The 12,946-nt window shown below is 34.2% G+C and overlaps 1 protein-coding gene across 5 annotated transcripts in view; it reads left to right on the forward strand.

The window, feature by feature from the left end:
• FBXW7 (F-box and WD repeat domain containing 7, E3 ubiquitin protein ligase) overlaps positions 1–12,946 on the forward strand; it is a 253,699-nt gene that overhangs the window by 219,868 nt on the left and 20,885 nt on the right. For all 5 annotated transcript variants that reach the window (XM_006884471.1, XM_006884470.1, XM_006884472.1 and 2 more), the window contains one exon: positions 5,624–5,758. In XM_006884471.1, coding sequence (XP_006884533.1) covers positions 5,624–5,758 — 135 coding nt within the window. The remainder of the gene's footprint in view (positions 1–5,623; positions 5,759–12,946) is intronic.

Below are 12,946 nucleotides of genomic sequence, written 5' to 3' on the forward strand. Positions count from 1 at the left end.
TCCATATTTATTCCCCTACCCAAAAAAGATGATCCAACAGAATATGGAAATTACAAAACAATAATAATAATAATTTCACATACCAGCAAAGTATTGCTGAAGATTATATAAAACAAACCAGCTGCCAGATGTTCAAGCTGGATTTAGAAGAGGCCATGGCACCAGAGATATCATTGTTAATGTGAGATGAATTTTGGTGGAAGGCAGAGAATATCTTGAATAGAAGGATATCTATTTATGTTTTATTGACCTTACAAAGGCCTTTGACTATGTGGATCACAACAAATATCAGCAAACATTGGGAAGATTGGAATCTAGAAGAATACTTACTGTGCTCATGCAAAACCTACACCTAGACCAACAAGTAGTTGTCCAAACCAAGCAAGGTTTAAAATTGGAAAAGGTGTGTGTCGGGCCTGTATCATTTCTCCATACCTATTTAGTCTGTAAGTGGAGCATATCATTCAAGAAGCTGCACTTTATGGTGAAGAACATGGCATCAAGATTGGAGGAGCACATGCTAACAACCTGCTTTATGCAGATGACTCAGCCTTTCTTAAGAAAAGTGAGAAGGATTTGAAAATCAAAGATTTTATTTCTGCAGAAAGTAAAAAACTGTAGCCTTCAATATGGGTTACCTTTCAACCTAATCAAGAAAACAAAAATCCTCAGCACTTCATCAGTAGGCAACATCATGATAGATGGAGAGAAGACTGAAACGATCAACAATTTTTTCTTACCTGGATCCACAGTTAATACCTTTGGTACCAGCAGTCAATATTGTATAAAACCATTATTGTAGAATGAGTATACGGATCCAAGAGGGATGGGAGAGAGTGGAAGCAGAGGGATGAGGATGTGCAGGGGAAGAGGGGATTAATCATGGGGTTGTATAGCTTGATGGGGGAGGTGAGGGAAATTGGAAGAATTTATTCTTGAAAGCAATGTATTTGAATTTTGTAAATAAACTAGTAGAAAACAAAATACTTTCTTCATAGTATTGCTGTGAAGAACAGAGGTAGATTATGTGGAAAACCATTATTAGCATTATAAGGATATTCTTAACCTAACATTTTCATCAAAACACATTTACACTACAGCTTACAGAAGATTTATTATAACCACAGATTCAAAAAATAAAGTAGAAGATACTTCTGCATTTTGAGACTAGAAGCAAAATGAAAGTTGCTCAAATTTAATCACGTTTCATGGTAACATTTAGAAAATTGTGTTTTCTTGGACTTATTTTTAGATTTTCTAATTATTAGTTAACAAAATAGTAACATTTATAGTGTTGAGGAAATATTTGGTATTATTTTACATTTCTGTTAGGAACAGTATCATCAAGAAGCTTTGTTGAAAGAGTAAGGGTCATGTGTTTAGCCAGAAGGCAGATAAGGGAAAATACATCTTTAATATTTTAACATTAATCAAGGTTGACCAAAACGAAGAGCTAATTTATGGTTTTGTAGAAAGTAAAAGTTGGTTATTATGAGTTGAATTTAAAAATTAAAACTGCCTCAAATAAAATAGGAGATTGTTAAGAATCTTAATCCTGGAACCCCTCAAAGCAAACCAGACAACTATCTGCTGAATGAGACTCGGAAAGGGAGTTCTTTACCTTGTCGAATGCAAGTGTTACACTAAGTCATGAAATATACCTGAATGGATGATCCAAACCAATAGTTTCCAGATGCTGGTTTGTCACTCCACTGCATTAACTGAGTTAGTTGCTTTTTTAGTGTTCTGTTTGTTTTCCAATGTCCTAAGTCTTACATTGGCCATTGAATCAAACTGATGAGTTGTAAGACTCAGTGATTGTTGCACTGCTTGACCAACTTTTGGAAAACAGTGTTCCAAACCAGGTCTTTTATTTTGCAAGTGAGGTTCTCTGAGATACAAAGTAAGTAAGGAACTTCCATGTCCTTCCCGTTTCCTTTTACTCTTACCACTAACTAGATCATCTAATTACTTGATATAAGATGCTAATTTCATGGAATATTTTCAAATCTGCAGTTGTAATTTTGTCCACAAATTAAGTTTTCTTCTCAACACTTTTGGAAATTCAATTTTCCCCCCATCCCCTTAAAACTACTCTTGCTTTTCAGTGAAAAGCATCAAAAAGGGAAATGCTATTTGAATTTTCCTTTTCATTACACTCACTGTTTTAGGAAAACAGAAATAAAATAACAATTATCAGAATTTCCCAGAAGTTTCCTTTTACAAATAAAGAAACTAAGGCTTGAAGAGGTTAAATTGTAGCATAACTAGTGACAGTGTTTCCTTTAAGCCTCCTGGTCCTCTATTCATGTGTTCATTGCACTGTTCCACTATTCCTCATTACAGGTTGACAAAGTGGTTGTAATTGTTTTAAGATCATTATCTCCAAGGTTTCATATTAATTCATACTTCTTTACTGCTAATCCAAGTATATGATACTATTTGGAGTTAAATGGGAGGCCATTGAGAATTTTGAGCAGAAAAATTATGTAGGAGATTATAGGAATAATCCTTCTGAGAGAATGGTAGCATAGAACTGGAGAGCAATGGTCAGATTCTGGCTACATGAAAGTTTCAAAACATTTTACTATACAAATACAGTTTTCCCCCATGGGATTTGTCTTTAATATATCGAACTTTCTTACTCACTTTCAAACATCTAAGATCTGAATTAAGTGTGTATCCCTTAGCTGACTTTTTTTGTTCTGCACTCCATTTCCCAAAAGCCTTGATACATTTCGATCTCTTAGTGAGTAAATAGCATATTTTACAGTTGTTTTTCTATTAAATTAGTTTAAAAGCTTATTAAATGAGGGGTAAGAAGGAAGACTAAATAGATATATAACCTATTAATTAGGCATATGCACAATAGCTAGTAAAGTAATTATCTAAAACAGAATAGTAAAGTAATATAGTAATATATTACCCAATGAGATGGAAAAGTGGAGGGTTCACTGGAAAAGAGGCAGACTTTCAGGAGAGAATTGACACAGTGTGACGACAGCAAGATGGGCTCCTGTGTGTATAAGATGAAAAGCATGGAACTAGATAGGACAGGGTTCAGATATGTTGTTTATAGGGTCGCTATAAGTTGTGCTCAGCTTGGCAGCACCTAACAAGAAGAAGATGAATTAAAGAAGAAAAAAGATTACTCCAGCAATGAATTTGAACACAGCAGAGATTGTGAAGATGACCCAGGATTGCACAAAGTTTTGATCTGTTGTATTTGTGGCCACTATAAGTTGGAGTGACTCTATAGCATATAACAAAGAAAATTAAGATTTATTTTGGTGGGTTTTTCCACTTACTGATTACACAGGATCATTAATGCAAAAGATTACATAAAATATCTTTATCATCAAAATTTAACCATAAAAAGGAGTTTGTCATAATCTTTGACCTGCTGTGTTGCTAATCAAAATTTTAACCACAAAACATTACCAGATAGCTTGTTTAAAATCATATAAGGCAAAAAAGAGTAAGATAATTATATGGTAAAATTATTCTACTTTAAAGCAATTTAATGAAAACTAGTCTTGAATCAGTACAGCAGTGATGTCAGTCTAGAGACTAAGGTGTGCCTGATCCAGGCTATGGCCTTCACAGTCACTTACTGTCCATCAGAGAGCTGGACAATGACTAAGGGTGATAAAAGAATTGATCCCTTTCAGTTGTAGTCCTGAGAATAGTATTGAACATAACATGGACTGCTAAGAGAACAAACAATTCTGTCCTGAAGATGGTGAAACCAGGCTGGTCCTTGGAAGTAAGGATGTTGAATCTCTGAGTATGTCTGACATGTCATGGCATGTTGCAAGGAGGGACCCATCCTTGGAGAGGTACATCATACTTGGAAGGGTGGAGGGACAGCACAAGAGAGGAAGACAATGGATGAGATGGATTGACTCAGTGATTGGGGTAATAGGGGAGGTGTGTTAGAAACAATAAAGTTGGCTCAGGATAAAGCTGGGTTCAGGGCTGTTGTACATAGGGTTGCTATGAGTCAGAGTCGACTCGATGGCACATAACAACACTACCATTTTAATCAAGTAGCCGTTATCTATCACTCAAAATATATACAGCCTCTACTGTGTCTATACATATCTTATAATGTAGATAAAAGAGAAGTAGCACATTATGCAATGCACCTTGGATCTTTTAGGAATGCATATAAGCTTATGCTACTGATGTTAAATTTTCATAGAGAAGTGAAGATTGATCCATGTAAATTTTGTCTAAGATCTTGTTACTTTTCAAACAAGATTTTAAGTTTTGTGAAAGAAAAAAAATTAAACTTCAAGTTAACTGGCTTTAATAGATCCTGTATATGTGGATTTTAAATTTCAGTGTATAAACCTTGACTCACACCAAAATGATGCAAGCTGAGTGCTCAAGGTAAACGGTACATGTAAAGAATCAAAAGGGACGGATGGAACATAGTGGATCCCATGTTTCCTTGTATTAAGTGGTACGGTGGAAGAAATCTCTGGGTCTGCATGATAATTAACTGAAATACTGCTAACAGCAACTACTACAGAAATAGTTATGTATTAAATTAACTCTGGTAGGAAAGAAGAAATGATGTTAACTGTAGACCATAAAGGGTTACTTTTTAACTAAATACTATAAAAAGTATTCTGCATTGCCCTTCCTGTATCCTTAGTAGATCATAGTTTTCAGATACTATGCTTCAGATGTTACAAACACCAAATTCCTAATTTGAGCAAGGAATGGCATGTCAATCCAGATATTTCTTGCTGCAAACCTCACCTGTTGGTCTTTTCACCCACTTCTAATGTGAATATAATAATTCACAGAAGTACTTGAACCAGCATGGATTTACAGAAACAGAAGCCTAATTAAGAATGGTCTTTCACCAGTATGTTGTAAAGCTATTGGGATGTTTTATGATTACTGTGAAGAGATATTCTAACCATTGTAATTTATGTGTATGCCTTCTGTTTGTTTGAGTCATGACTTTTCTTTTTTCAAAGAAAAAACTTCACTTTTTGAAGTTTTAGTAGATAATCTTCTAGTATGATTTAAAACAGCTCATATTTTTTTAATTATTGTAGGTGTTTGATTTTTCAGTATTTTTAGTTTTTACCCTTTTCCCCCCTCTGTTCATGTTCTAATTTTTCTATTGAATTAGCAACTATTTTCTTATAATTTTGCTATTTTTCATTTGAAGCTATTTTCACATAACAAATCAAAGTTCTTTTATGGGAGATACTTGTCAGATGTGCAGTAAATCTAGTTATTAATTTTTTTTCTCTAAATGATGCTGCTAATCTCCTAACTCTCAAATGAGTACCTTATTAAAATCATCAAATTTTATGGTGCCCATTAGGAAGAATGTAGAGAAAGGAGAAATTCATCAATTGGAATTTCCTATTTTTTTCAGGAACCCAAATAGATGTTTCTAGAATAAAATTTTCTTGGTTTTGAAACCAGTATCTTTGTAGTAGACAAACATGTAATTACTGTAGTAACTGCCAAAAAGTGTTTTTCAGAAACCTACCTTGTGCACGTTTGGTTGTGTTTACGTGTGAGTTTTCCTTCATGAGTTTCTGACTTGGAACATCTGTTAAAATAATAGAAATTCCTAATTTTTGTTTGATAGAGCTGGAGTGGACCAGAGAAATTGCTCGCTTTAGATGAACTTATTGATAGTTGTGAACCAACTCAAGTAAAGCATATGATGCAAGTGATAGAACCCCAGTTTCAACGAGACTTCATTTCCTTGCTCCCTAAAGAGGTAAGCTTCATTCTTCATTGAGTGCTATTGAACTCATCTGATAACCTTTAAACATTGTCATGGTACTTATGGTATTTAGTATTGTCAGTTTAATACTCTTAATTAATGTTAAAGAGAGCTATAATTGGCAGACTGACATAACTTAATAATGTCATTTTCAGAATAAAATATGTTTATGGAAAAAATTACTTCTTTCCACCAGTGGAATAAATCTTATGTATTGGCATAAGCTTTCTAGTTTCTTTATTTTTTTTTATTTCTTCCATAAATCTTTTCTTAAATTATTTGAAGTACAACATTTCATTTTCTTGATGTTCTTGTTTTAATATTTTTAAATTCTGATTTGTTAAAAATAACAGTGCTCTCTTGTTCTGTTACTGATCCCAGTTCTCTTCCAGAGCAAGTTTTATGATTCTTTTTTTGTTACTTTACAGTTCTCTGCTATTTACATTTATATTTCAAAAATTATTACGTGTATTCTGCTAATTATCATGTCAACTAAGAAGATAATATTAAAGGAAATGCTAATATTTCATATAAGGACATGGCATATCACCACTGATAGTTGAAGAACAAAATTTATGAAAGCTTTGAGTAATAGAGTGTGATGGTGATGGTATTGTGTAGAACAACAAAAAGGAGTCCATGTTTTCAAATAAACTTTGTATATGTACTAAGGGCACTAGCACAAAAGTAGTTCCATTGTTTCTGAATCATTTCCAACTCATGGCAGCCTTCTACCCAATTTCCAAGGCTATAAATCTTAATGAAAGGAGACTATTACTGCGTCTTTCTCCTGCCACACAGCAGGTGGATTTTAACCATCAACCCTTCAGACAGCACCCGGCACACAGTGCACCACATCACTAGGGAATGCAGTGCCCTTCGCATATGTCCTTCATTCATTCCCCTGTCATACTAAAACGAAATACTTTAAATATTGAGCTTCTTAAAGTGTTATGAGCTCTCCTGCTTCCCAATGAACATAGGAAGCACTTTTTCTTCCCCTCTTCATGGGTGAACGTTAACATTGCCTCACATTCTTCTGTGTTGGTTTTTTTCTTCTTTTTTGGTTTGTAAAAAAATTATTTGCTTACAGTCATTCATAGATGTTGTTTTCTATACAATCATTCATATACATTGTGTTTTATATCATTAACTACTATTTATGCCTTTTATCACTCTTTCTCATCAAGTCTGCATTGCACCTTGCCTATTCCTTTATCCCCTCCATCCATTCACTAATTTCTGTCCTAGTAATTTTTCTCCCCCTCTTTTGCTCCTCTTTCCCCTCCCTTTTTAAACAATTACATCTTGTAATTGTTTGCTGATTGCAATAGCCATATTGTCCTTATGTAACTCCTCCCTTGTCTTAATCCTTTACAGTGTCCATTGTTTGTAGGTTCTATTTTTGCTCTCTCCACCCCCAAGTTACCCTCCTATTTTCATAGGAGTGGTCCTATGCATCCTTTTGTGACTGAGTTATTTCACTCAGCATAATGTCCTCTAGACTTGCCTATGTTGCATTTTATGAATTTCTGTAGTTCTTTAGTGCTGCATACTTGTTCTTATGTACCATTGAGTAGTTTGCGACTCATAGCGACCCTATGTACAACAGTCCTGAAACCTCCTCTATCCGGTGCCAACTTTATTGTCTCCAACACACCTACCCTCATTATCCCAGTCACTGTATCAATCCATTTCATCGAGGGTCTCCCCTTCTTTCTCCGTCCCTCCACCCTTCCAAACATGATGTCGCTCTCCAAGTACCAGTCCCTCCTTGCAACATTCCCAAAGTATGTCAGACAAAGCCTCAGAATCGATGCCTCCAAGGATGCAAGGTCTTCATAGTAGGGAAACATTTTTATCATGCTTCACTGAAAGTTAATTGATTCACCATTCATACATTCTTCTTACTTTACCATTTATCATTCTTATTTTAGATAATGGGGTTTGGGATTTTTTTGTTACAATACAGGCTTTCTTACAATTTAGCTGCTTATTTTGAAAAATGGTGCATATAGGCTTTGCTTTGCTTTGTTTGAATTTTTATAATAACATCTTAATAGCAACTAAATGCCAACAAAAAACATGAAAAAGACATACCAGTTTCTAAGAACCAACTTCAAATTATCACTATCAGGGATAGATAAAAGGAAAGGGGTTTTTTTTTCACATAAGGTAGGCTTGGAAGCAGGATTGGCATCCACTTCCTCAACAACATGCCTTTGGAAACTCTAAACTTTAGAGGAGAAAAACGCCAATAGTTTCTGTTCATAGGGTCACTATGTGTCATACTCATATGACTGGAGGACACTTAACAACAACAACAAAGCATTCTTTTAAGGATTAACCAAGTAAAAGATAGGACCTGAGATGGTCCTGGTTTAGCATGTCTTCTGGATTTTATTTTTAGCTATTATTTTTACCTTTAGTCTTATTTTGAATAGTGTTTTATATGTTTGGAAAATAATGCTTTAGATCTAAGTCCTTAAGGAAATTAACACATTTCTTATTTGAAATTAAGTAGTATCATTACTTAGTGCAATCCCACTTTCCTGTCAGAAAATGAATTTATAGTTCATTTCAAGAGATCTCAAATCTCCTTACCAACATTTATTTATTAATCTCAAAAATCTTGCCAAAAATCTTACTAGTCCTAAAGGATAGGATTGTGATAAACCACATTTTATTTTTTATAAGTAAATATTAAAGAATATATACTGACATAGAAAATCTAAACTAAACCCAAAAATTCCAGTGTACTAACAGGCACATTTTTCTTTATTTTTTCCTTGGATTTTTTTTTTTAAATTTTACTATTTTAATCCAAAAATACAGTAATTCTAGATAGGTATTGGCTATCTCTTATGTACTTATGTTGGTAGTCTTATCTCTTATGTTGTGACCCTCCAGTGAGTTTTCAGAGGCAGTAAATCACAAGGGAAGAGATTGCCCATCCAGCAGGTGGATTTGAACCCTGTGCCTCTGGGATTCCATTGCAGCGTCTTATGCTAGGCCACCAGTGCTCCTTATGTACAAAATGATGGTCTTATATATATATATATAGGTTTTGGAGTAAAACAAAGAATAAGAACACCTACTGAAATAATAAGTTTGAAGAGTTATCTGAAACAGATAGATATTGAGTTTCTAAGTTTTCATGAAAACTCTGAGAAGTGGTCTTTTGAAAGAATTGTTAAGGTGTAAATTTCATCTTCAAGCTAATTGAATAAAAAGTTTTTTAGTTAAACCATTTGACTTTTTCTGAAAGAAACTTATCCTTACTATGGTTGTTGAAATGTATTATATACAATATGTGAGGAATTCCACATACAAAAACTGCTTTCTTTGAGGAAATTGTAAGAATCATATAATGAATTATATCCTTTTTGATTGGAAATTTAATTAAAACACTGCATAAGCTTTTATTGTTAACATATTAATGTTCTGATTTTTCCTAGTTCAGACCTTCTTTTCTGATTGGCATGTTTAATTTTATTTGTATTTTTATGAATTTTTTATGTTTATTTTTCTGTTTACTTAATTTATTGGAAGAAGTATGTAAATGTAAATAATTACTTAATTGGTTCAAAATTTGAAGTCCAAAATTTGATTAAGGCCTTTGCTAATTTAAAGTGTTACAATTGCTTATGGATTTAGTCTTCAACTTTCTTTATATTCTTTGATGTAGGCATATACTTAACAGCTCTCCTAATCATAATTATTAAAGAAACTTCCACCTGCTAATTTTGGAATGTACCTTTGTAATTTAAGTAATTGTGCATGTGTTATGTCTTTTATGATCCAGTAAGTTTTTCTGTTAATTTTATAGCCAGATAACAAACATAAAGAATAGACTTTTTTTATGTAAGCATTCCAGTCTTTTTAGCATTAAATAACATCTCTTCCACAGTTATAATTTTGTATTTTATCACTTCTATGTCAAGTTGTAGTTTATATGATGTTGTTAAGTGCCATTAATTATATAGTGATAGCACATTATTGGTATACTGACAATAAAGTATTGAAAGCTTGATTAGATTGGCGATTTAAAAAGTTAGGTGGCTAGTACATCGGTTCAGAAGTTCAATATTAATAAATGTGTATGTTTGTATATATGTGTGTGAGTATATGTGTCTGTGTGCATATATATGCATACTCATATGTAAAATTGAATACAGTTATACCATTTCATCTTAAATAACTTGGTTCTTATCTAACAAAGTCTTTAGGAATACTTACTTTTATATCATTAAATAAATACTATTTTAAAAAACCAAATTGTGGTTTTAGCCCTTGTATAACCCTTAACCCTTTAAACAAAATTTTCTTAGTCTTTGTAATTTAATTTAGATGAACTAAAGTAACTATTTCTCTTAATGTTAATTATTTACATGATCTTTGAGACTAATAGCCATACTCAGAAGCTATCAATGCTCTTTTTTCCTTTCTTCTCCCTTTATTTGTTTGTTTTTTTTTATTTCTTTGAATTGATATATTAAAAATTATCATTTGCAGTTACTCAAAACAAAATATTCAGTTTAATGATACACCAGACATCTAACTAAACAAACAACTCTCTCTAGCCTATGAGGAAAACCCTTATAGCAGACTAAAGTAATTAGAACATAATTATTTTATGTCTGTAAAACCATTTAATAATTGTTTCTAAATCGTAGTCAGGGTTGCAGATATTATGAAAAGTTTGTCATTGTGATAATAAATAATACTTTGATTTGATAAAGAATTATTAGTGATGATATCTACCTGTATGAAATTAATCTAAAATCATTCAACACAAAAAAGGAGAAATTTTGTTTTCTTATTAGTCACACTGTTCAGTAGGCATTTCAGTTCTGTCTACACTAAATTTCCATTGTAGTAATAGAGAGAACAACAACCTATGTTGTGCACATGACACAAACTTACCTGCAGAAAGTGAAAAGAAAACTTGAAGCACATACTGAAAAAGAAAAAAAATTAAAGCTTTCAATATGAATTCAGTTCATCCTCCAGACAACAAAATTCTCACAGCTGGACCAATGGACAGCATCCATCATAAAAGATGGAGAAAAGACTGAAGTTGTCAGTGATTTAGTTTTATAATCGTGGCTGTGGTAGTAGCAGTTATGAAATAAAAAGACAAGTTGCATGAGGCAAATGAGCTTTCAGGGACATCTTAGAAGTACTAAAGAAAGAGATTATTAGCTTAAAGAATAAGGTGTGGCTGAGCTGATCTATGATTATTTCATTTGCTTTCTTTGCATCTTCATGTTGAACACTGAATAAGAAAGACCAAAGAAGAATCAATGCCTTGGCAAAGAATATTGAATATATACTGTGAGCTACCAAAAGAACAGAACATCTATCTTGGAGGAAGAACAAGGGTGCTCCTTAGAAGCAGTGATGGTGAAACTTTGTCTCACACACTTTGCAGCATATTAGCAAGAGGGGCAAGGCCTTAGAAAAAGGCATTATGCTAAGAAAAGCACATGGTCATCAGAAGAGAGGAAGATCCTCCATGAAATGGAGTGACACAGTGACTTCAACAATAGTGTCAAGCATGGTGGAGATTGAAAGATAAGTTCAAGATAGGAGAAGCTGTTTCATCTGCTCATTGGATTCCTGAGTCATACTTGACTATTGTTGTTACATTGCATCGCTTGTGACTCACAGTGACCCTATGTACAACAGCTCTGAACCCTGCTCTATCTTCAGGCAGCATCATTGTCTCTGACGCACCTACCCCCATTACCCCAGTTACTAAGTCAATCTATCTCATCCTGTCCTCTCTAGCACTGTCCCTCCACCCTCCCAAGCATGATGTCCCTCTCTAAGGACTGGTCTCTTCTTGCAATATGCCCAAAGTGTATCAGATAAAACTTAAAAATCCTTGCCTCCAAGGAACAGCCTGGTTTCACCCTGTCTAGAACCAACTTGTTTGTTCTCCTAGCAGTTCGTGATATATTCAGTACTCTTCTCCAGCACCACAAGTTAAAGGCATCAATTCTTCTCTCATCCTTAGTCATTGTCCAGCTTTCTGATGCATAGCTAGTAATTGCAAAGACCTAGGCCTGAATTAGGTACACCCTAGTTTCTAGACTGACATCATTGCTCTTCAATTTTCTGGCGAGGTCCCTAAGCACTGCAGATTTTCTCAGTGCAATTCATCTTTTGATTTTCTGGTAGATGATACCAAAAGTGTTGATTGTAGAGCCAAGCAAGCTGGAGCTGTCAACAAACTCAGTCTCTTCACTGACTGTCATGATGCTACCATTTGGCCTCGTAGTGAGAAACTTTGTTTTCTTGATTTTGAGCTTCAATCCATATTGAAGGCTGCAGTGCTGTTTCAACAAACATGCTGGATGCTCTCACCAAGGTGTATGAAGAAATCTGCAGGACAACCACATGGCCAGTTGACTGGTTCCATCTCCCAAAAAGGTGATCTGACAGAGTCTGGAAATTATTGAACAGTATCATTAATATCACATGCAAGCAAGATCCTGCTGAAAATTACCCCAAAACAACTGGAACAGTGCATTGACAGAGAACTGCCTGATGTGCAGATTAGATTTAGAAGAGTCCATGGTGCTAAGGGCATTATAGCCAATGTAAGATGGATCTTACTGAAAGCAGATGGTACAGAGGAAAGTCTGTTTTATATTGACTATGCAAAGGGCATTTGACTGTGTGGATCACAACAAATTTTTGCTAACCTTGAGAAGAATGGGAATCCCAAGACGCTTGATTGTGCTTTTGCTAAACTTACACTTGGATTAGAAGGCATTCATCAGAACAGAGCAAGGAAACACTGCATTATTCAAAATCAGAAAAGGTGTACACCAGGGATGCGTCTTGTCTCCATGCCTTTACAGTCTATATGTGAAACAAAATATCCAGGAGGCCAGGCTCTATGAGGAGGAATGTGACATCAGGATTGGAGGAAGATCCAGCAATAGCCTGAATTATGCAGGTGACCCTGTGTTAGGCAAATGACACAACCCTGCTTGCTTAAACTGAGGAGGACCTGAGGCACACTTGATAGATAGCACCTAACAACAATAATAAACAGTGTATTATCAAGAATAAAAAATAGTACTATTTTTGAGTTTCAGGCTCACTAAGTAAAGGCTAAAGAGCTTAAAGAGAAGTTAAATAAATTTTGAAAAATTAAAGAATTAGTGG

Source organism: Elephantulus edwardii, unplaced genomic scaffold (genome assembly GCF_000299155.1).
Source record: "Elephantulus edwardii isolate Elephantulus edwardi_28Jun2011 unplaced genomic scaffold, EleEdw1.0 scaffold00034, whole genome shotgun sequence".
Lineage (NCBI taxonomy): Eukaryota > Metazoa > Chordata > Mammalia > Macroscelidea > Macroscelididae > Elephantulus > Elephantulus edwardii.